General features: G+C 38.3%; 1 protein-coding gene across 1 annotated transcript in view; it reads left to right on the top strand.

Moving 5' to 3' along the window:
• The window catches only part of LOC132392113 (protein unc-80 homolog), a 208,351-nt gene that overhangs the window by 155,249 nt on the left and 27,250 nt on the right, over positions 1 to 25,852 (top strand). The window contains 13 exon segments of the mRNA XM_059965960.1: positions 276 to 541; positions 4,545 to 4,679; positions 5,294 to 5,432; positions 6,099 to 6,195; positions 8,133 to 8,303; positions 8,735 to 8,827; positions 11,333 to 11,342; positions 11,994 to 12,238; positions 19,607 to 19,807; positions 21,129 to 21,252; positions 24,233 to 24,358; positions 24,835 to 24,958; positions 25,271 to 25,477. Coding sequence (XP_059821943.1) covers positions 276 to 541; positions 4,545 to 4,679; positions 5,294 to 5,432; positions 6,099 to 6,195; positions 8,133 to 8,303; positions 8,735 to 8,827; positions 11,333 to 11,342; positions 11,994 to 12,238; positions 19,607 to 19,807; positions 21,129 to 21,252; positions 24,233 to 24,358; positions 24,835 to 24,958; positions 25,271 to 25,477 — 1,938 coding nt within the window.

The following is a 25,852-nucleotide window of genomic DNA, read 5'->3' on the forward strand; positions in this document are numbered from 1 at the left end:
ATTTTCTAAAGCATAATGAGTATCATTGGAGCTAAACATTGAGCTACATAGCAATGGAAGGGATTTCAGAGCTAATGTACATTCATACCAGCTGTTTTCAGAACGTTGTATTCCAGGAATTATTTTAATTAAATTAAATAGTTCTTAGTTTTCATGAGCATTTTTATGGATAAATTTAAGTTACTCACTTATTCAGATAATTCAGAAGTTTGAAATAAAACAGGTCTTCATGAATGGTATCTGCATCATCATGAAAATTTTCATTGATTTGTCAGGGAAAGAGCTGTTTGGACTTGATACTCTTCATAAGAGTATGTGGATCAAGCTATTGGAAGAGATGTTTTTGGGTATGCCTAGTGAATATCCGTGGGGCGATGAGATCATGCTATTCCTGAACGTATTTAATGGGGCTTTAATTCTCCACCCGGAGGACAGTGCATTGCTTCGACAATATGCTGCTACAGCAATCAATACGGCTGTGCACTTCAACCACCTTTTCTCACTGAGCGGTTATCAGTGGATCCTTCCTTCCATGCTTCAGGTAAGTTTATTTCAGCAAGTAATTGGTGCTTAAGTACCCGCCACTTCTTAATAATAATGAATGTGTATGTATTTCTTAATCTTTAAAAATTGCCCGGAAGTGGGAGAAGGTAAAGGTTTTATTTAAAAGAAGGGAGGTGGTTTGATCAAATCAAAAACTACAGGTATCCACTCAAGACAAACTTGATCACCAGATTACGTGAATGTAATGTAATTGGCTAAAGAGCAAGATGGGAAGAATCAGTTTTACAAAATTATAAAAAAATAATTGCAATGCTTAAAACATTGTTCAGTACTCATTTTCAAAGAGGAATTAGACATGTGCCTTACAAAGGAATTTTCAGTAATATAACTATTAGTGCACTAATCAAAGAACACATCTTAAAGGTAAGAACAGAAAATGTGAGAAATACTTAACATCTCTGCAGAGGGGAACAACAAAAATTCTTAAAGTCAATGGCCTTCAGTCAAAGCCACATGGGGATTTAATGTGACAAAATCCCCAAGTCCTGATGTAACAAACGTTCTGCTCTGTCAGACAACCATACAAGTTGATGGCAACACTGCTGAACCAGACACAGGAAGTGTTAGATTATGTAGATATTGCAGAATATTATGCAAGTATGGTCTCTTGCAATTAAAAGAAGCCGTAAGAAAGTGTATTTTTGTATAGACATAATGGTGTAACATTTTTTAAATGCTGCCACCTTTAAATTTTGCTTTTTCTTTTCATCAGTCTACATTTGGACATATATTTGTAAATGTTAGAATAATGTCTAAATAGGAAAAGTAAATTTTGGTTCTACTTGAGCACTAAGTAACAACTGAAGAAAACTTTCTGAATAATCTATATCTGTGTCTGAATAAAAGACTATATAAATTTTTCAGTTGCTTTGCTCTAAGATTTTTCAGGTTGATGTGTTTATTTGTTAGCTCATGTCTTGAACTTGTACATTTTCAATGTGAACAAAATAATGGTGGTATATTTTCATTGTCCAAAATACACAAAACGGAATAAGAAACAAGGAACAAGAACAAAACACTATTCAAACAAGATGCAACACTGAGTGTCATGGGAAGACACTCCTGCCTGTGGCCATCAAACTTTACAACTCCTCCCTCGGAGTGTCAGACACCCTGAGCCAATAGGCTGGTCCTGGACTAGTTTCCACTTGGCATTATTTACTTATTATTTAATTATTTGTGGTTTTATATTGCTATATTTCTAGACTATTCTTGGTGTAAATGTAACGAAACCCATTTTCCCTCAGGATCAATAAAGTGCGTCTGTCTGATATCAGAATCATGCATAACCTCTTCTCATTCCTTCATATACCATCTGTTAGGTCCATTTGCTTAATTGCATTGAAACAGAAATGGCTCTATTTAAATTTAATTAATTTTTCATGGCTATTTTTCTCTCTGCATTCTCTCTACCTTATGTACTTTTATCTTCTACCTATTCTTACTCATTTCCTACTGAAAAGTAATCTGTTTCCTGCTTCTCAGTTTCTGCTAGTTGCTTCATAACTGAGAGCACCCATATTGAAAGATGTCATTCATTGGTAAGATGGACATACGGACCTTCATTTTATTTCATCAGAATTTGAGTGGACTAACTGGTGTTATTAACAAATCTTAAATTTGTCTACTCATGATTAACCTTAAGAGCGTTTATCAGTAGTACATCTTCTGTAGTTCATAAATAAGGATAAATTAAACTGTCCTGAAGACTACAGTGCCTCGCAAAAGTATTCATCCCCCAATTCTTTGTTCACATAGATGAGTATTACAAGCAAGGATTTGATCAATTTAACTGACAATGTTTATTTATAAATCACATGTTCTTTTTGTCAAAGTAAAGTTCAGAAAAAAGGGAAAATTATAAAGCATGGAAAACTAAGTTCAATAACTGAAATTAATGTAGTTCAATAGAAATCATCCCCTTTTGTTCAGAACTTAGTTGAACCACCTCTTGCAGTTATTATAGCCAGTAGTCTTTTTAGATAAGCTTTACACAATGTGATAGAGCAAGATTTGCCCATCCTTCCTGCAAAATTGCTTAAGCGGTGCCAGGTTTGTAGGGGAGCAGTGGTGCACAACAATCTTGCCAAAGATGTTCGATTGGGTTAAGGTCAGGAGTCTGACTGGGCCACTCAAGGACACCATTTTAAGTGCATGGTTGCTCTTAACAGTGTGCTTTGGGTCGTTAGCCTGCTGAAAGACAAAATTCCTCCCCAGTTTAAGCTTTTTGGCAGAGGCTAGCAGAATCTCTGTATTTGGCAGCATTCATCTTCTATCATTCCTGACCTGGCTTACCATCCCTGTAGCATGATGCTACTTTCATTATACCTTACAGTAAGAATGGTGTTCCCTGGCTGATGCACAGTATTAGATTCACCCCAAATGTACCGCTTAATACTAGAACCATAAAGTTCAACTTCGTCTCACCTGACCACAAGTCCTTCTTCTACGTCATTACATTATCTTCTAAGTGACACTTCACAAAGTCTTTAAGGAGAAGGATATGTTTTTTGTATATAGCCAGGGTTCTTCCTTGTCACTCTTATACAAGTACCCTTTTTTGTGCAAGACCTTAGAGATTGTGGAGCCATGAACTTCATCTCCAGTTGTAGCCACTAACTTCAGCTCACTCAAAGAGACTTTTAGCGTCACAGTGCCATTCTCCTCTGGTGAGTAAATTTAGTGGGGTAGCTGTGGTTTCTTTTTTTCCACTTTGTCACAATGGACTGCACTGGACAGCGAGGTATGTTCAGTGCCTTTGGGATGGTCTTGTACCCTTCCCCAGATTTGGCCTTCTCTATTAATCATTTCCCTCACATGTCTTGAACACTTTCTTGTCTTCATTTTGGTTTGGTCTATTGAACAAATCTACCATACAGTTGGACCTTACAGAGAAAGGGGTTATTTATTCTTTGAAATCATTGAAAAAAGGTGAACTTCCAATTTTCTACATCAACAAATTGCATGAGTTGGTAAGGTAATACTGCGTATTGCACCAGAGGAAATAGCATGGTGCCAGAGCGTGATGAATTTGTGGGATTTACTACCACAGGCAGCTGTGGAGGCCAGGTCATTGGGTGTATTTAAGTCAGGGCTTTAGCATTTCTTCATTGGACATGGCATTAAAGGTTACGGGGGAAAGGCTGGCGAATGGAGCTGAAGCGGGGGTAAAAGGATCAGCCATGATTGAATGATGGAGTAGACAATGTGCCAAATGGACTAATTCTGCTCCTATGTCTCATGGTCTTATTTACAAAGGGGATTGATACTTTCTCAGCCTCACAATTTTGCTTTTTAATTTTTTGTTAATTGCTGACAGGTTTTGTATTTTTTCTTTTGATATGACATGACACACAATATTTTATAGATTAGCTCAAAAAATCCTACTTCGATATATTTTTAATTTAGAAAATGAGACAGTATGTGAAAATGTGAAAATAGTTTTGGGGGTTTAATACTCTTTCGAGGCACTGTATATTGTAAGCTAAATATTTTCTTTTGTATCTGTTTCATACATGCCTGCAGCCTTATGTCATTCAGGATGCTATTAAATGAAATACATCTTTTTGCAATGAAGAGTACAACAGCTTTGGTTCACTTAATTGTAATTTCCCCTTTGAGTCAGGGTTGTGGGTTTAAGTTCAACTCTTTTCACTTGAACAATAATTTTATTATTAAAGGAGCTCATCTCTGTTAAAGGTACAGGCTTTTGGATAAGATGTTAAGCAGAGTGCAGGCAAGAAATAAAGCTGCTACTGTTTGTTCACTTTAGTAATAAGGCTATAGGATAGCACATTTTCTTTATTATGCTATTGTATAAGAATTGAAATAATTGGAGAAATTTAGTTATGTGGCATCTTCATACCACTGTTTAAATGATCAAAGTAAGAATAATTCATTGACCTTATGTTACATTTGTCTTATATTTGCATTTACTCTTCACTGAAATTTTAACTTTTCCTCCGGCTCTCCTGTTACAGGTCTATGCTGATTACGAAAGTAATCCATTGCTACGCCAAGCAATTGAGTTTACATGTCGACAGTTTTACATATTGCATCGAAAACCTTTTATCCTCCAGTTATTTGCAAGTGTGGCGCCATTGCTGGGATTCTCAGTAAGTAAAATAAAATAATTTCCATCCCTTTTCCCCCTCCTTCAAATCTGCCTGCAAGTACTTCAAATGCTAAGTTATACAAAGATTATATTTTAGGAATACTTAGATATTCTGAAACTGTTGTAGCTTTATATTCATCATTTGAATTCTAACTCAGATCCTAGTGCCACCTAACATCTAAATCTGATGAGTTTTGCCCTTGCTTATACAGACATTAACTATTATACAATAATATCGATAATCTCCAAAAAACTGTCTTGCAAAACTGATTGCAAATTCATCATCAGTTTTTCTTAAGTAATTGCATAAACAAAGTCTTTATCCTAATCAATTTTTCCTTTGTTCCATGGATTCTTTATCACAGTTGTTAGATATTGTGTGTAGTAATTTCTCTTTAGTAAGCCACTTTGTAAATTTCTGAAAACTTGAAAAAGGCTTAATCATGTAGCCAATTACAGTAATCACTATTACTAAGATTGAAAAGAAAACTCCCATATAATTGAATCAAAAACAAAATGCGGCTCAAGGGATTTAAATGATTATTTGATAAAGATAGAAATCAATATTGAAATAATTTACATTTAAGTAAACTTATATTTGTCCTTTGCACTTAGGATGTATCAAATAATGGATCTTCGAAGAGTGTATCTTCTCAATGTTTGTTTGATCTCTTGGTATCCTTGGAGAACGATACGCAAGACATATTGGATGTACTGGAATTAGTAAAAGCTGAGAAGCCTCTAAAATCTCTAGGTAATTTTAATTAACCTTGGCAATAAGCAATGATTTCAAGCAGGATATCTATGAAATAAGGTTAAATATTAAAGGCTACAACATCATTAAATTGATAATCCTGTTGAAAATTACTCAATTTCTCTCACAGCCTCGGTAAAGCAGAAAACATAATCAAGGACCAGACATTACCCCACCCTGGATACTCTCTTTTCTTCCCCCTCCCATTAGACAGAAGATGCAAATGTTCAAAAGCATGTACTGCTAGGCTGAAGGACAGTTTCTATCCCTTTCTTGTTTGGCTATTAAATGACTCCCGAGTAGAATGAGATGGATTCTTGGCCTCGGAATATATCTCATCATGGCCCTGCATGGTATTGTCTGCCTGCACTGCACTTCCTCTGGAGCTGTTGCACTTTATTCAACTGCTCGGCCATTAATAACCATCATGATAACCTTAATTCATCAGCCGGATCTGGTTAACATGTTTTTAATTATTTAGTATGTCAGACTCTTTCCTTTCATTGTTATTACCAAATATTTTATGAAGTGAGAATGTGAAGAATAACATAAGTAAAAAGAGTAGTTTCTGTCTGGTTTAAACATGGGTTCTTTCCCCTTGTAAAGCAACCTTCAGGAAAACCATCTGAATAGTTAGCTATATAATGATTTTCCATGTACTTCTAGATTTCTGCTATGGAAATGAAGATCTTGCCTTCTCCATCAGTGAAGCTATCAAGCTATGTGTTACTGTAGTCGCATATGCTCCAGAATCACTAAGAAGGTTTGTGGGCCGAAGGGCCTGTATTATGCTGTAGGTTTTCTAAGGCATTGCAATGATATTTGGAATTTAACATGGAAAATATATGCTCATTTATTCCACAATATAAAATAACAAAGATATCCACATTAATAATACTATAAAAGCCTCCTGAATATAAATTCTCAAATGAAATGCATCACAGACTTAGGTGCACAGTTGATAGGCTGACTAAAGTGTAGATAACAATGTAGCAGTTGTGGTATTTCTGCATTGTTGAGCACTGCACTGCAGGAGTATGTAACCAGTGGCATATACTCCATTGTACTGAGTCTTGGGACAATCAGTCTTGCTGTGCTGAGGAAACCAGTTACACATCTCAGTCCCTCAGCTACATGAGAAACAAGACTGATGAATGGGTAACATGGCTCTATTTAATTAATCATATATTTATTTAATTTAAATCAAGTAACTTTTTGCATTTATTGCTTACTTAATTCAAAATATCTATTTCCATTGCTTTTAAAAGATGGTATATTCTTTGAGCTATCAGAAGGTCGTCAAGACAAATACTCAAGATACATATTGTAGTTTGAAAGCTGTTTCTTATTTGTTTTCACCCTAATGGCAGGAAGATGGTATCAAGTATAAACAGAAACTACATTGGACACGTTTTAGAAGCTCTCTAGCCAATGGAAATTGGGTAGTTTCTATAACGTTGGCTGATGTGCAAAGACAAGAGGAACCTGTAAACTCACTGTATCCTGCTTGCATGAAAACAAAGAGCACAAAATCAAAATTCAAAAATGAAAAAAACAGACACAAAGATGAAGACAGCAAGTAGACAAGTTGGAGTAATTATTAGCATTGAGTCTTAATGGCCAGAAACGTGATGTATGGAGTTGCTGTTGCAGGATTGTTTCATATTTAAGTGCTGCTGGAAAACAGATGCGATCTACTGACAATAATAGTCGTAATCTCAGTTGTCACTCAACTGATCCAGGAACCTTATAATGCGAACCAGAAAATATCTCCCCCATTGCTGAACTAACTGCAAACCAGGCACAAAATAGCAAAAAAATCTAAGCAGCTTATTAGATGTAAAACAAGAACACAAAAATCAGGCAGCTTCTATGAAAGGCAAAATGCACAAGCTGTATCAATACCACATACCAGTCCTATCCCTATCCATTGAGGATGTATTATAGCTGAAAACAGTCAGCTTTTACGTACTATATATTGTTCATTAACAATTTCTGTCAAAATACTGTAAAATGGTGTTTGTTATAAAGAAAAGAAAATTGAGCCACTCAGTGGTTGTTTCATAGGAATGAATCTTGCAGTTATATCATTACATCACACATAATCACACCATTTCCTAATAGTTTTTATGAAAACAATAATAGCTTAGAGATTCGCTATTATATCTTGACTTTTAGATTCTGAAAATCTCACTGCTAGAGTAGCAGTTTTAATGGGCATTAAGGTGGTTCTGCTGCAGCTTTGTGGACATGGACCTGGATCAGCCAGCTATGCTTATTGAGCTGCTTTGAGAGTATGAAATAACAATAGCCATATTTCATGAAAACAAGAGATTCTGCAGATGCTGGAAAACCAGAGCAACATACACCCCTTAGACCATGTGGCCCTTTGTGTCAGTTTCACCTTTTAATATCATGCTGATCTGATCTTAGTTTCAACACATCTTTGGTCTCTTCCTCACAACCCGCAGCTCTCCTATTCTTCCCCATCATGCTAACCTACCGTTGCACATCAATCAATTTCAATGTGTAATTAGTAATGTTTTAATGAAAAGGTATAAGCTTGAATTTTTTTGAGATTGAGCTTAAATTTCATAATTATCAATGCTGTAGACTAATCCATTGCCAACAGGTGAATAAATTATCTTTGATGATCGTCAAGGAGGACGTCTGGTTTAATGATCCTGTTTTGTTCCACAGTCTGCAAATGCTGATGGTTCTCGAAGCACTAGTACCTTGTTACCTACAGAAACTAAAGAAACAAACCTTTGAATTGGAGTCAGCTTCTGCAGCACGGGATGAAATCACTGCCATTGCTTCACTTGCCACGTCTATACAAGCTCTGTTGTACAGTGTCGAATTGCTCACCCGGTAATGAAGAAGAGATATCCTTTTCTTGTATGCAGTAGTTTTTTTTAGCCTGGTTAATAATGTGTCATGTTCTTCTGAAGGAAACATACTATGTTGAAGGAGTTTATATATTTTAGTATATTACTTTGTATTTTAAACATACTTTATAGATTCTATGCATATCACTGAGGCAAAAGGGAGGGTTTGAAATATTTGACAATGACAGTGACTGCTATTCCTTCCACCTCAATTGGTAATTAAAACCTAAACTCAACAAAATCCTGAACTAATTTCAACTATATTAGAATGGAACAAAAACTAAAATTAAATATTTTTGCAGTTAAAATCGTTTTATTATTTGTAATTGGATCAATCAAATGACATTGATTTAAAAGGAGGCATTATTTGACTTTGTGTAATGTGTGTTGGTTCCTTCCCTGGATTCGGTACAGGCCGATGACGGCTCCTCAGATGAGCAGGTCTGACCAAGGTCACAGAGGAGCTCCAACAGCCAACCATGCCATGTCTGGAGGAGTCAACACAAGGTCAGAAAGAATTTATGATAATTTTTATGTATTCTGTTTGTCACCTTGCAATCTGTGCAAGAAACGCACTAATAGTCTCTTACATTGTAATTTTCATCAATCTGCTTTGTTTGTCTTGAGATATTTTTCCATTATCTCATTTTAAAGGTTAGTCCAAGGAGCATAGTCATTGTTGTCCAAGAGGGATTTATGATCCTTGAGACTAAAACAGTTGGCAATCATAAATATTATAATATATTTAATTACTAAATTAATCAGAAATATTTTATTTTTCCTGGCTTCCTCCAGAAGTAAAACTATTTTGTCAACTCATCAATTCTTCAACACATCAAGTCAAAAATTCCTTCACCTTTTATTTCCCAGGGTTTACAAATATAGTGTATCATTTCTCCCAGAAATTCAGTCCTTGAAATCCTGATAGTATTCTGTTGAATCACAGTTGCATGTCCAGTGCTCTCTGATCAGTGGTAGATTGCCCAGCACTGTATTTAGTTTCTTAGGCCAGTGTAAGAACAGTTCTGTAGCAAAATCCCTTCAGATTTATGTTCAAAACGTTCACATACAAGGGCATACACTTCTACTAACCCATAATGATCTATGAACGTGGTCTCTAAAATCCCTGGGCCTCTGTTCATAACATTAAATTGATTAGTGATATTTGGATCTATCCATTACTAGTTCAAATTGGATAACTACACAATTGCTTGTTTTAATTCATTTAACGTGATCCATTCTCAATATCTTTCTGTAATTGTATGGTCCTGTCAACATTATGCCACTTCATGTTATTAGCAAGACTAAGTCATTAATAAACACATGGATAGCTAAGGCCTAGACCAGATTCTTGAGAGGCAGCACTACTCCTAACCTGAATAAAAGTCTATTATTCTACTCATTATTCAGCTGCCTAACCAATTATGAAGCTTTAGGAAATGCCTACTAAATTGCACCCATTAACTTTTGTTAAGTGCACAAAAAACACTTAATTTGGTGTGTTGGTCAACTTGTGAGCTATCTTGCATATCCCTTTAACTTTCATTAAATGTTCAATTATTCTCTCATTGAATATAGATCAAAAAGATTTAAGATTCAAGATTGTTTATTGTCATTCTTCAGTACACAAGGGTAAAAGGAGACAAAATGATTGTTGCTCTGGATCTGATACAGCATTTAAAACAAACACAATAAGCATAAAGAACACAATAAAAAACAAAAAGAAAATGCATTTCTCAAATGTAATAGCTTTGTAATTTTACGATTTTTGGGACAAATGTGTATTCAAAAAATCTATAGTGAATTATGGTTAAAGAAGAACGTACTGCTCTATTTAGAACAAAGATGGTAATTGTGGGTTTTTGTCACTGGTCTAAAGATTATGATGTAAAGTGTTGCTGTGTTGCAAGCTACCTAGTGCATGGAAACAGCAGAGGATCAAGATGTACTTTTGGGATGAATCCTGCTGTAGATATTTTCCTCATTTTTGAATAGCGCTCTAATGACATCGCTGTTTCAGAATAAAATGGCAATACAAGCAAAAGAAAATCCAACAAGTTGGCATGACTAATAGTAGGACTTTAAATTCACCGCAGACTGAAGCAAAAGGGAAGAGATGAAGAAGTACACTGCTTTGAAATATTTAGCGATGACGGCCTCTGCTGTTCCTTCCAGCTTCAAGGTGTCAATCCCAACTGAAATTTAAAACTGAAACTCAGCAAAGTTTTGAAGTAATGTGAATAGACTTATATAAATCTTAGAACAAATGGCTTCAATATTATCTAAGAAAAATGCTTAATGATGTGAGGTTAACCCAAGGTAAACAATTTATTCTGCACCCTACAATAGAAAGTATGAAATGATTCAGCATGAAAAAAAGGAATCAGTCTGGCCTTCCTGGTGCAACAACTTTTTCAGTAACACTTATGCCATATTACTACAATAGTCACTCAGTTCCTGGTAAATGTTACTGTTGAGTTTATTTCCATTGTCCTATTAGGATATTAAAGTTGTAACTGTTCACTTTCAATAATTCTTCCTTCATGTTCTTTTGCTTTGGTCAACTTAGATAAGGCATAGAAGGATATGGTCCCCGTGTGGACAAATGGAATTGGTGTAGATCGAACTAAAAATTTGGCTTGGACATGGTGGGCCAAAATTCCAGCTTTGGTGTTGTATGAAGATGAATTCTCGTAACTCTGTGGCATCTTGTTGGGCTCCTTCAACCTGTGGAAATTTACTTCTTATTTACTCCATCTAAGCCATCTGTTTTTAAAATATTTACATTTGATCACAAATTCCACCTTCTTTTGTTTATGCCAGGGGTTCTCAACCTGCTTTATGCCAGGAACCAATACCATTAAGCAAGGGGTCCGTGGACCCCAGATTTGGAACCCCTAGTTTAAACACCTAAGAGTAATCCCAAAGAGTGTTGTTCAGATTTGAAAGCAATTCTTCTTCTGAACCAGAGCAACAAGTAAGGAGCTAAGAGGTGAAAGGTGAAAGGTAAAGGGCTGAAGAAGTATCTGAACTTGCTTCATTTCCCTCCCCACCCACTCACCTGCCCCTCACTTGGTTTCACCTATCACCTACCAGCTGCTACTCCTTCCTCTGCCCCATCTTTGCATTCTTGCTTATTTCACCTTCCTCCTTTCAGTACTCATGAAGGGTCTCAGCATGAATCGTCAGCTGCCTGACCTGCTGAGCTCTTACATTATTTTGTGCACGTTGCTTTGGATTTTCAGCATCTCTTGGTTTTTATGTCTTCGTCTGAGCCAATATTTTTATGTAGGTTTAACACAATTTTCTTCACAATTGAGCTGTTTGTAAACCCATTTTTGCATAAAGTATTAATCTGTCCTGCAATTTTTAAAGATTTACCCCCTTAAAATAATTTCATTTAAATATATTGTCTCTCCTTCCCAACCAAAGTGCACCAATTCACACTCTGTGTGTGGAATTTCATCACCTACCTATTCCATTAGCCTATCTGTGTCCTCTGCAAATTAGTCAGCAACCAGTGGGATACTTGAATCATTGTGGTTCTTATACTGTTGGCGGCTGTTTGATCACATTCCATGAGAGCTGGCAGGATTTTGTTTTCTTTATAGTTAATGAAACCTTAATTAATTATTTTTATTGATTATCTACTGGTGATGTTGAATTGTTATAGGAAATAATGCTGTTGTCTATCTGCAGAGATAACCTACATTTGTTGGAAGAGGGCCAGAGTCTTCCAACTGAAGAGCTGGATGAACGCATAGCAAGAGAGGAATTCCGCAGACCTCGGGAGTCACTCTTAAATATTTGCACTGAGTTCTTCAAGCACTGTGGCTCAAGGTTGAAAATTCTGCAGAATATTGCTGGAGAGCCAAGGGTCACTGCTTTTGAACTTCTTGATGTGAAGTCACATATGAGGTATTACTTTAAAGCAGTGATTCCCAATGGGGGTGGTCACGTGTCCTAAGGGGGCATTGGGGGTAATAGAAGTCATCGGGGGAGCGTTTAAGAAGTTTGGAGGAGGGGGCAGTAAGCGGCACCCTAACTTGACACACGAGACCTAACCAATCATTAGTAGAGCAGGCACTTCCAAAAAAAGGACGAGGCACGGGAACACAGGAAGAACCATAGCTCGGCAGGTTGAGAGCAATTGTCGTCAGAATGCATCTGAAACTCAGCAATCTCGTCCGACCTTGCCAACCAAATGGACATTATTGAGGATGAATAAATTAGCAACCAATTGCCCAACAGTTCCCCCTGACACACAGCACAGAATAAGTTCATACAACTTAACAGTTGGTAAGTAAAGTACACCCTCTCATCTTTCTCTGAAGACCTGGAGAAAACAGGTTGCGCAACGATAAAGCACTGGCTGGAACCAAATAGTGAAATAGAGCCAATCAGCGAACTTGCCATCCCCAAGGATCCCTTTTGAGTTGTTCAAAGCAACCTCGGCTTCATGTGTGTGGTTCAGAACCATCTTTGGGGATTATGAGACCTTACGTGATTGGTCAATCGCACTAACTGGAATAGTGTAAAGGTAGCTTGTCGAACACCAGCTCTATCCCGACTAACATTCAGATTCTAATCTGAATCCTTGTCAACGAAATTTTCGCTGTTGTGATCGTCTTCATCTTCCCCTCGCCATTCCTTTGCATGTTGCTACCATGGTTCCATCCATGTCAACTCGCTGCCATCATCAGCATCCAACAGGCGTTCCTAGTTTGTGTTAATTTTTTATTTTAATTTAGTGCTATTAATCATGGATAAATACGTTTGTCACGATTTCTTTGAGTCTGAAGGCAGTGAAGTCTTGAATTCTAATCCTGCTAAGAACCAGAAACTACAGGGAATGCTTCCTTTTGGAAGAGGACAGCGAGGCTTGAGAGGAAGTGCGGCGGCGGCCATTTTCAAATTGTCCAATTGCTTCTCAGATCGGAGTTCTGAGAGGCGGGACTGCGCAGGCGCGTGAAGGAGGCCCGGGAAGGAGGGAAGATATATAAAGAACGCCGCCTTAAGAAGCGGGCAGCTTCGTTTGCGGGCAGCGGAGTGAGCCGGGCGCAGAGTGTAGGGCTTGGGCTCAGAGGGCTTAGGCGGAAGAGGGCACAGTAGGCTTATCTTTTAGTTCTTGTATTTTCAGTTATTTGGGAGGTATGAGTGTGAGGGCAGCTTGTTGTTCTCGGTGTCGGATGTGGGAGATCCGGGAGTCTCCGAGCCTCCCAGACGTCCACATCTGTGCCAGGTGCGCCGAACTGCAGCTCCTGAGGGACTGAGTTAGGGAACTGGAGCTGCAGCTCGATGACCTTCGCCTGGTCAGGGAGAGTGAGGAGGTGATAGAGAGAAGTTACAGGCAGGTGGTCACTCCGGGACCACGGGAGGCAGATAGGTGGGTTACAGTCAGGAAGGGGAAGAGGCAGGTACTAGAGAGTACCCCAGTGGCTGTACCCCTTGACAATAAGTACTCATGTTTGAGTACTGTTGGGGGGGACAGCCTACTTGGTGGGAGTGACAGTGGCCAAGCCTCCGGCACAGAGGACAGCCCTGTAGCTCAGAAGGGTAGGGTTAGAAGAAAGAGGTCCATAGTAGTAGGGGACTCAATAGTCAGGGGCTCAGACAAGCGTTTCTGTGGAGGTGACCGGGAGTCCCGGATGGTAATTTGCCTCCCTGGTGCCAGGGTTCGGGACGTTTCTGATCGTGTCCAAGATATCCTGAAGTGGCAGGGTGAAGAGCCAGAGGTCGTGGTACATGTAGGTACCAATGACATAGGAAGGAAAGGGGAAGAGGTCCTGAAAGGAGAGTATAGGGAGTTAGGAAGGCAGTTAAGAAGAAGGACCGCAAAGGTAGTAACCTCGGGATTACTGCCTGTGCCACGCGACAGTGAGAGTAAGAATAGAATTAGGTGGAGGATGAATGTGTGGCTGTGGGATTGGAGCAGGGGGCAGGGATTCAAGTTTCTGGATCATTGGGACCTCTTCTGGGGCAGGAGTGACCTGTTCAAGAAGGACGGGTTACACTTGAATCGTGGGGGGACCAATATCCTAGTGGGGAGGTTTGCTAGGGCTACAGGGCGGACTTTAAACTAGTAAGATGGGGGGGGCGGGAGACTATTTGAGGAGACTATGGGAGAGGAGGTTAGTTCACCAGTGGAGCAAGTAAATAGACAGTGTGTGAGGGAGGAAAGGCAGGTGATGGAGAAGGGATGCACTCAGCCCGAAGATGTAGGGGAGAAGAAAGAAAAGGATAATAAATTTGAATGCATTGTTAGGGATGGAAAGAGAGGAGGAGATGGAGAGTATCTTAAATGTATCTATTTTAATGCTAGGAGCATTGTAAGAAAGGTGGATGAGCTTAAAGCGTGGATTGATACCTGGAATTATGATGTTGTAGCTATTAGTGAAACGTGGTTGCAGGAAGGGTGTGATTGGCAACTAAATATTCCTGGATTTAGTTGCTTCAGGTGTGATAGAGTAGGAGGGGCCAGAGGAGGAGGTGTTGCATTGCTTGTCCGAGAAAATCTTAGGCGGTGCTTTGGAAGGATAGATTAGAGAGCTCCTCTAGGGAGACCATTTGGGTGGAGTTGAAGAATGGGAAAGGTGCAGTAACACTGATAGGAGTGTATTATAGGCCACCTAATGGGGCGCGTGAGTTGGAAGAGCAAATGTGTAAGGAGATAGCAGATATTTGTAGTAAACACAAGGTGGTGATTGTGGGAGATTTTAATTTTCCACACGTAGACTGGGAAGCTCATTCTGTAAAAGGGCTGGATGCTTTAGAGTTTGTAAAATGTGTGCAGGATAGTTTTTTGCAACAATACATAGAAGTACCGACTAGAGATGGGGCAGTGTTGGATCTCCTGTTAGGGAATGCAATAGGTCAGCTGACAGATGTATGTGTTGGGGAGCACTTCGGGTCCAGTGATCACAATAGCATTAGCTTCAATATAATTATGGAGAAGGACAGGACTGGACCTAGAGTTGAGATTTTTGATTGGAGAAAGGCTAACTTTGAGGGGATGAGAAGGGATTTAGAGAGAGTGGATTGGGTCAAGTTGTTTTATGGGAAGGATGTAATAGAGAAATGGAGGTCATTTAAGGGTGAAATTATGAGGGTACAGAATCTTTATGTTCCTGTTAGGGTGAAAGGAAAGGTTAAAGGTTTGAGAGCACCATGGTTTTCAAGGGATATTAGAAATTTGGTTCAGAAAAAGAGGGATGTCTACAATAGATATAGGCAGCATGGAGTAAAGGAATTGCTCGAGGAATATAAAGAATGTAAAAGGAATCTTAAGAAAGAGATTAGAAAAGCTAAAAGAAGATACGAGGTTGGATTGGCAAATAAGGTGAAAGTAAATCCGAAAGGTTTCTACAGTTATATTAAAAGCAAGAGGATAGTGAGGGATAAAATTGGCCCCTTAGAGAATCAGAGTGGTCAGCTATGTGTGGAACCGAAGGAGATGGGAGAGATTTTGAATGATTTCTTCTCTTCGGTATTCACTAAGGAGAAGGATATTGAATTGTCTAAGGTGTGGGAAACAAGTAAGGAAGTTATGGAACCTATGACAATTAAAGAGGTGGAGGTACTGGCGCTTTTAAGAAATTTAAAAGTGGATAAATCTCCGGGTCCTGACAGGATATTCCCCAGGACCTTGAGGGAAGTTTGTGTAGAAATAGCAGGAGCTCTGACGGAGATCTTTAATATGTCATTAGAAACGGGGATTGTGCCGGAGGATTGGCGTATTGCTCATGTGGTTCCATTGTTTAAAAAGGGTTCTAGAAGGAAGCCTAGCAATTATAGACCTGTCAGTTTGACATCAGTGGTAGGTAAATTAATGGAAAGTATTCTTAGAGATAGTATTTATAATTATCTGGATAGACGGGATCTGATTAGAAGTAGCCAGCATGGATTTGAGCGTGGAAGGTCATGTTTGACAAACCTTATTGAATTTTTTGAAGAAGTTACGAGGAATGTTGACGAGGGTAAGGCAGTGGATGTAGTCTATATGGACTTCAGCAAAGCCTTTGACAAAGTTCCACATGGAAGGTTAGTTAAGAAGGTTCAGTCATTAGGTATTAATGCTGGAGTAATAAAATGGATTCAACAGTGGCTAGATGGGAGATGCCAGAGAGTAGTGGTGGATAATTGTTTATCAGGATGGAGGCCGGTGACTAGCGGGGTGCCTCAGGGATCTGTTTTGGGCCCAATGTTGTTTGTAATATACATAAATGATCTGGATGATGGGGTGGTAAATTGGATTAGTAAGTATGCCGATGATACTAAGGTAGGAGGTGTTGTGGATAATGAGGTGGATTTTCAAAGCTTGCAGGGAGATTTATGCCGGTTAGAAGAATGGGCTGAACTTTGGCAGATGGAGTTTAATGCTGAGAAGTGTGAGGTTCTGCATTTTGGCAGGTATAATCCAAATAGAACATACAGAGTAAATGGTAGGGCATTGAGGAATGCAGAGGAACAGAGAGATCTAGGAATAACTGTGCATAGTTCCCTGAAAGTGGAGTCTCATGTAGATAGGGTGGTGAAGAGGGCTTTTGGAACGCTGGCCTTTATAAATCAAAGCATTGAGTACAGAAGTTGGGATGTAATGCTAAAGTTGTACAAGGCATTGGTAAGGCCAAATTTGGAATATTGTGTGCAGTTCTGGTCACCGAATTATAGGAAAGATATCAATAAATTAGAGAGAGTGCAGAGACGATTTACTGGGATGTTACCTGGGTTTCAGCAATTAAGTTACAGAGAAAGGTTGAACAAGTTAGGTCTCTATTCATTGGAGCGTAGAAGGTTGAGGGGGGATTTGATTGAGGTATTTAAAATTTTGAGAGGGATAGATAGAGTTGACGTGAACAGGCTGTTTCCATTGAGAGTAGGGGAGATTCAAACTAGAGGACATGATTTGAGAGTTAGGGGGCAGAAGTTTAAGGGAAACACGAGGGGGTATTTCTTTACTCAAAGAGTGATAGCTGTGTGGAATGAGCTTCCTGTAGAAGTAGTAGAGGCCAGTTCAGTTGTGTCATTTAAGGTAAAATTGGATAGGTATATGGACAGGAAAGGAGTGGAGGGTTATGGGCTGAGTGCGGGTAGGTGGGACTAGGTGAGATTAAGGGTTCGGCACGGACTAGGAGGGCCAAGATGGCCTGTTTCCGTGCTGTGATTGTTATATGGTTATATGGTTATCAGTACAAAGTTACATACCTGAAATATGGTTTTATACAGTTCCTGTCAGATCAGCGACGCTCCATATGTCTTATTTGTAATACTGTATAATGAAGCCATGAAACCATCAACATTGCAGGAACACTTCTGTAAAAGACACTATGAAAAGGCTATTTATGATATTACTGAATTACAGAAGATGAAAGAAGCTTTTGAAAAGCATTGCACACTCAAGTTATTTGCCAAGAAAGCTAAAAAATGACCTTGATAGTGGTCTCGTTGCTTCTTATAAAATTTCCAAAATGATAGCAAATTGTGGAAGATCCTCATACAATTGGTGAAAGGTTAATTATACCTACTGTATCAGAAGTGCTTACCAGTGTTCTCAAAATGGATACCAGTATTGTAAAATCAATTGCTCTGAGTAATAACTCCTTAGCTCATTGTATTGATGAAATGAGTGAAGGCATTGAGTATCAACCATGCACAGAGCTACAAAAAACAGTGTTTGGGACACAACTGGATGAGTCAACTGTGTGAGACAATGAGGCATTGCTAATAGCATATGTACGGTTTATCAAAACTGGAAAAGATTATGAAGAGATTCTGTTTTGTAAGAAGTTAAAAACAAATATGAGAATCAATCTACAGCAAGCTTAAAATGTACTTTGATGATAAAAGTATTTTGACTAGGAACATGATTATTTGCGTAACAAATGGAGCACCAGCTTACCATGCTGGTTTTGTGACATTTATGAGAAAATAAATTCCAAGACCTTTTGCAATCCATTGTGTAATTCATCAACATCTCACAGCCAAAAACCTGAGTCAGCAACTTTTTTCAGGCATGACTCTTGTTATATCTGCTATCAACAAAATTAAAGCTCCTCCATTAAATAGCAGACTATTTCACCAGTTGTGCCAAGATAATAATGAAGAGTTTGAATGCTTGCTTCTTCAGGGAATGTGCAAAGGGTGCTGCTTAAAACATTTCTTTGATCTTTTTTACATCAACCACCACCCCAGATCGTGTATTCCAAGCACCCACCACGTAAATTGATAGATTGAATATACCATGTATTAAAAAGTCTTCTGCGATTCCTTCAGACCATAAGACAAAGGAGCAGGCCATTTGGCTCATCAAGTCTCCTCCGCCATTTCATCATGAGCTGATCCAATCTCCCCTTAGTCGTATTCCCCCACCTTCTCACCATTACCTTTGATGCCCTGACTACTCAGATACCTATCAATCTCTGCCTTAAATACACCCAATGACTTGGCCTCCACTGCCACCCGTGGCAACAAATTCCATAGATTCACCACCCACTGGCTAAAAAAATATATTTTCACATCTCTGTTTTGAATGGGCGCCCTGCAATCCTCAAGTCATGTCCTTTCGTACTAGACTCCCCCACCATGGGAAACAACTTTGCCACATCCACTCTCTCCATGCCTTTCAACATTTGAAATGTTCCTACGAGGTCCCCCCTCATTCTTCTAAACTCCAAGAAGTACAGTCCAAGAGCGGTCAAACACTCCTCATATGTTAACCCTCTCATTCCTGGAATCATTCTAGTGAATCTTCTCTGAACCCTCTCCAATGTCAGCACATTCTTTCTTAAATAAGGAGCCCAAAACTGCACACAGTATTCCAAGTGAGGTCTTACCAGTGCCTTATAGAGCCTCAATATCACATCCCTGCTCCTATAATCTATTCCTCTAGAAATGAATGCCAACATTGCATTCGCCTTCTTCACCACCAACGCAACCTGGAGGTTAACCTTAAGGGTATCCTGCATGAGGTCTCCCAAGTCCTATTGCATCTCAGAACTTTAAGAGCGAGTAAATTCTGGGAGCAGCAAATTGTATTACAGCGAGCATCTTATACTCTGTTTCAAGTATTCTTTAATCTTGTTTATATTACTGAACCATGCAATACCTAAAAAGACATATAAAGGATATCATAACAGATCTTGGTATACCTTACCATGTGTCTGCAGTGATCTTCGTTGTTCTTAATGCCTTCTGCAGTTTGAAAGTAGAAAATTGATGTATTTCCTGTGATAGAAAAATTAAACTTCTTTAATCAACAGTTATGTTATTTTGTAATTGGTCTCTTAGGCTGGCAGAAATAGCTCATTCCCTTCTGAAGCTTGCGCCGTATGACACCCAAACTATGGAGAGCCATGGTCTTCGAAGATACATTATGGAAATGCTTCCAATCACTGATTGGACGACAGAAGCTGTCCGGCCAGCTCTCATTTTAATCTTAAAGCGATTAGATCGAATGTTCAACAAGATTCACAAGATGCCGACCTTACGGTAAATTGATTCGTTACTTAATAAATATTGGGGAATATAGTTGAGAATGTAGTGCAGAGAACACAGTTGGACTTTTCCTTCCACATACAGCTAGGTCTCTCAAAGTTTTGGTGACCATAACATGAACTGATGTATAATATTTCAGGTTCTTCTTTAATCTGAGTCCATCCCAACCATAAAGTATTTAATATAAAATTAAATTCAAAATTAATTTACAACTAATACACTTTCATTTCTTGATTTGTTGTTGTGGTGAATTCTTCACTGAGGTGGGCATTTTAAGCCTCCTTGATGACGTCACCTGCGTGATGCGCAAGATTACTTAGAATGGGTATCTCACAGCAACTAATGTCAAGAAAGAATAAACCCACATCACAGAATTTGTTGGGACTTCACAAACAATCACAAATTCCAGGCCAGTAATTTGGGTTCTGCAAATATACACATAGGTACATCAGCTCAAACTTTGACGCAGTGGACTTTAATGTAGAGTAATTTCATCTTCTCCACCATTGGTGTTTATTTCTAGATTGAGTTCCTACTTCTAAAGAGAGCCAAGATACACAGCCAAGAGAAAGGCAGCAAAAAATAACTAATTCTTCTTCTTTTACTTCTTTGAGACTGGCTTTTTGTATAAATACATTACTTTAACCAGTTGAATATAAAAATTTGCATATACTGTATCTTGCGTGTGTAATACTTCAGTTGGATATTTTGTGAATGACAGACATGTTAATTTCAGGAAGTTTGGCTTAGCAGAACCAAACTCATTGGCCTGAATTTAGGACAGCATGGTAGCATACCGGTTAGCATAACACTTACAGTGCCAGTGAGCTGGGTTCAATTCCTGCCACTGTCTGTAAGGAGTTCTTACATTCCATGTGACCCTGTGGGTTTCATCCGGAAGCTCCAGTTTTCTACCACATTCCAAAGTCGTGCAGGTTAGTAGGTCATTTGGTCATGTGGGTGTAATTGGACAGTGTAGTCTTATTCGCCTGAAGGGGCTGTTACTAAATAAATAGATATATTGTTGCCATTTATCAAAAGCTGGCACTTTCCATGGCACAACATTCTTACTGACATCATTGTGCCGGGCATTAAATCTTGCCAATTTCTGAAATCCAGGAAGTGATGCCATCAAGTCAATCACATTAGAAATCAGAGACTGCAAATCAAGAAATGAAAAGCATTAAGATAAACTTTTAAAATATTTATCCAAGTGAAATCAATGTTAGGTCATGCCTTTTTTTCACCAACAAAGTACCTTAAAGTATTGCGATATTTTACCAGGTTCTGGTTAAACTCTATTTTGTTTGTTCAGGCGCCAGGTGGAATGGGAAGCTGCCAGCAGTTTAATAGAAGGGATCTGCTTAACACTTCAGAGACAGCCGATCATTTCATTCCTGCCACATCTTAGGTCATTGATTAATGTCTGTGTTAATTTGGTGAGTACAATGTAAGCACTGGGATTTAACCATCTTTGACTAACTCTGAGTAAAGCTCTTGCAGTGATACATTATAGGACGGCATCACCAGTCAAGCACTGAACTGCACAGATCAAAAGACCAAGCTTAATTTTCAACCCATTCATTCTAATCGACTTTTATTGAGATACTAGTTGCATTCTATATTTGGCTCATTTTGTCAACGCACAGGTGAAAATGAGAAGATATTTGCATTGCTCTCCTCTCTCTTGGAAAATCTATGCATTGGATTTACAATCTGAATTTTGCATTAGAAGGATGAAGACTTAGCTGATTTTCATATATTTGCCTCCTAGCAGTATTTTTCAGTTAAGAAATCAATAGGGAAATGTATTTCAATGACTGCACAATGGCAGTCACCCTCCTGGGCATCGTTATTTCACAGGAGCACATATGGAAGAATATATCTCCTTCATTAACAAAAAGGCTCAACAGAAGATATACTTGTGACAGATGATAAAATTCCATCTTCCCAAGAACATACTGGAGCAATTGTACACTGCCATCATGGAGAACATCCTCATATCCGCCATTAATTTCTGGTTTGGTGCAGTATCCTTTCGCAATATACAAAACCATGGCGAACTATTAGGTCAGCAGAAAAGTTTATTGGCTACAGTCTACCATCAATGCAGGACTTTGTATGTGTCCAGGTCAAAATAAACGAGCAGGAGAAATCACTGCAGATGCTATCCACCCTGCAAACTGCTTTTTTTCCAAAAGCTCCCTTCTGGAAAGCCCTGTTGCACTACTAAAACAAAAGCTTCGCATCATCTTAAATGTTTCGTTCCTCCAGGCAGTTAATCTGATCAATCATTCTAGTTAGCACATGCCCCCCCCCCCCCCGTTCTCTTTACATCAGCACTGAACTGCACTTTAAACACTGAAAACCACTTTTCTCTCTCTTTCAATATTTATATTAGTTTCTGCATAAAGGAATACAGAGTACAACAAGATATTATAAGTCAAAAGAAAAAAATAAAATAGTACCAAATACATTGTATTAAAAATACAGTTACAATCACAAAACCCTGTATTCGTAAAAATTAAATTATATCATAATATTGAAATATAATAATATTGTTATACAGAAAAACAAATCTAAACCCACTACCAAAGTCAGAGCTGTTAGGAAAAACAAGAAAAAAGGGAAAAATACCCTTTTCATATAATAAAATATATTATTAGCCACCATCTGTACTTTTTACAACAAATTGAAGGTTTTGAAAATAACTCAAAAATGGTCCCCACAGTGTATAAAAGTCTTGGCTAGATTCAAAAACTGAACATCGAATCTTCTCTAAAATGATCTTTACATTGTAAATACCATGATTCTAATTATGCACACTTTATGCCAAACATGCACTTTATTTATTATGTAATTCTTTATTATTGTTGAATGTTGTTGTTTTTGGTTGCATGTCATGCCAACACACTACAGCAAGTTCCTAATACTAGTAAATATATCTGGTGAATAAAGTTGATTCTGGGAAAAACCTAATTATTTTTTTTCCCCTTCGATTCTATCTTTTCAATTCCATTTACTCGCCTGTTGACTATTAGTAAAGAATACTGATTTTGGAAACGGCCTTGGGAGCTTCATTTTCTGTGCTCAGTACCGGGAGGCTGAGATAATTGTGTTAGATAATTGCACAGCTACCGAGGCCAATATTTGTTGACTCTCACTACTTACCTTATTTTCATGTCATCTTGAGCTGCTGTAGTTTATGTATTGAGATACTTTCACACTGTATTTGAGTATGTAGTTGCAGGGTTTCACCAGTTTGGTGTGTAGAAGAACTTGCAAATAGAGCTGCTTCCATTCACTTAGTAGCTTTGTCTTTCTAGATAGCAGAGCAATTTATATTCAGAAGGTGTGATCAAAGAAGGGTACTGCAGATACCCTTATAAATGGCACACTAGAGCGACTAATAATGGAGCTGTAGTGCTAATTGTGGGCAGTTTTCTTCCCGACTTTGTCAAACTTCATGAGGGTTATAGGAATTGTCGTTGCAGCCCTGCCTTTGACCTCTCTGAGATCATTCTTTAGAACTATCTGAACAGTTGAGTTATTTAAGCAGGCAAACTACATCTGAGACTTAATTGTGGGTTTTGTATTTGGTTGTTCTTTCAAGAAAAAACTTTTAAAACAAGTGCACTTCCTTCAGCGCGTCAAAGTGAAAACATTAAACAGAATAGTGTATGAAGAGCACTCCAGTCATAATATATAGCTTAATATAGAATGAAAATACTCAGATTTTGTTAGTTATCAGAAAGCAAATCAGATTTAGTCTCACAGGCATATGTCGTGAAATTTGTTGTTTTGCGATAGCGGTAGATTGCAATGCATAATAAAAAAAACTGTAAAATTACAGTAAGAAGTGTGTATACATATATTTAAAGTTAAATAAGTAGTGTAAAAGAAAAGTAGTGGAGTAGGGTTCAATGTCCATTCAGGAACCTGGCGAAAGAGGGGAAGAAGCTAGTCCTGAATTGTTGATTGTGTACCTTCAGGCTCTTGTACCTCCTCTCTAATGGTAATAATGAGAAGAGGGCATGTCCTGGGTGATGGGAGATCTTAATAACAGATGCACTTCTTGAAGATGTCCTGGATGCTGGGGAGGCTAGTGCCCATGATGGAGCTTTCTGCAGCTTATTTCGTTCCTGTGCAATACCGTTCCCCTATACCAGATAGTGATGCAGCCAGTTAGAATACTCTCCATGGGACATCTGTTGAAATTTGTGAGTGTCTTTGGTGACATGGCAAACCTCCTGAAATCCTAATGGAATATAGCCACAGTTGCACCTTCTTTGTAACTGCATCAAGACGCCGGGCCCAGGATAGATTTTCAGAGATGTTATAAGCTAAGGAAGATTTCAGGAAGTGTTACTTGTCTGATTCATTACAGTAAAATTTAATTTGCTGACTGATCATGCCTAGGTAATGGGTGTTGTTGGACCATCGAGTGTTGCTGATGGGCTCCCTCTTCTGCACCTGAGTCCATACCTTTCTCCTCCACTGCCCTTCAGCACAGCTGTCGTTAGACTTGTTGCTCTACAAATTCAGGTATGTCTATTCTGTTGATAAATGTCATGAAGATAATATTTCCATCAATTTGCAGTCATAAATATGACAGAAACCATAGAGGGAAATGAGTATACAAATTTATGTAATTGATTCAGAGTTTTTTTTTACCCAAATTGCATCCAAACTTTGGGAGAACCATAATCAATACATGATTGTTCAATGAGCAGGCAGTTTCCTATCATCTTAATTCTGATGCTGCTAAAGGCTTGGATAAAGAAAGCAAATTTCTTCAGTGTTGATTTCCAGAACTCTAAATGTGCATTAACAGAAATGTTTTCTGAAATATTTGTTAAATTGAACTGTCAGTCTATTTTGTCTTGATATGAAGTAGATAGTAAACATTTCAAATGTCTTAAAACTTCCAAATAATAAACTAAAGACCAAAGCAAAAATTTATTCTGAGCACATTGAAGTACTGTTTGAAGTGTTCTAAATAATCTTTTTATTAATGAAAGGCTTTGAAAGAAGATTTCCCTTTAAGCCATGTGATTTCCCCATTCACTAATCAAGAAAGAAGGGAAGGAATGCTTCTGAACCTTCTGATACCATTTGTGCTAACAGTTGGAACTGGGAGCAAAGGTCAGTTGCTATGATGCTCTTTAAAAGTTATTCTCATGCACCTTGTCATGATGAATTAAGATTATGAATCTTAGTTTGGTTGGTTTTTATAGTCACCATAATTTTTCAGTGGAAGCAAATAGGCCTGGAGGCAGAAAAGCCAGTAAAGGGATAGAGGCAATGGATAGCAATATCTTTAAATTTATCTATTAAAATTCCATTTATTTACTTAAAAAGTAGACTGATTCTTCATGATTTGAATTTGAACTTGATATGAACGCTGATACGTTTCTTTCACATTTTAAATAACACAGTTATTCCTCTCTGCTATAGATAGCCCAAACTTGGAGCAGCTTGAGGTTCTCCTGCTGTTACAAACAGTAATTAATATCCTTCTCCCACCGCGAATCATCAGTACTTCCCGTAGCAAAAACTTCATGCTGGAGAACTCTCCAGCACATTGTTCAACTCCAGGGGATACTGCGAAGGACCTGCGGAGGGAAGGGTTAACTGAATCAACAAGCCAAGCAGCTTACTTGGGTAAAGTGGGAGAGCACATGTTTTAATGGTAGATGACAAAAGAAGAGCTTTCAGTTGACTTTATCTGTAGAAAATGTTCTGTCTTTTTGTGATATTAATTGCCAAATGGATGTGTCACTACCACTGAGATGTATCCAGAACTGAACTCAATATGATTTTAGGTTTGTACTATCTGTCTGTACTTGCTAATTAACATAGAACAGATACTAGACGAGAAATAATGTACTGACCAATGTTTGAATTGAATGTCATGTAAGTAAATATAAATACAAAGAAGCAACAATGTGATTGTAGAGTTTGTGGAACTCAGGAAATTGGACTGATGACTAGGTTGGCTGAAATAAATGTAAATACTTAAGAGCATATCTGCATGCT

The sequence above is a fragment of the Hypanus sabinus genome, chromosome 4, assembly GCF_030144855.1.
Source record: "Hypanus sabinus isolate sHypSab1 chromosome 4, sHypSab1.hap1, whole genome shotgun sequence".
NCBI lineage: Eukaryota > Metazoa > Chordata > Chondrichthyes > Myliobatiformes > Dasyatidae > Hypanus > Hypanus sabinus.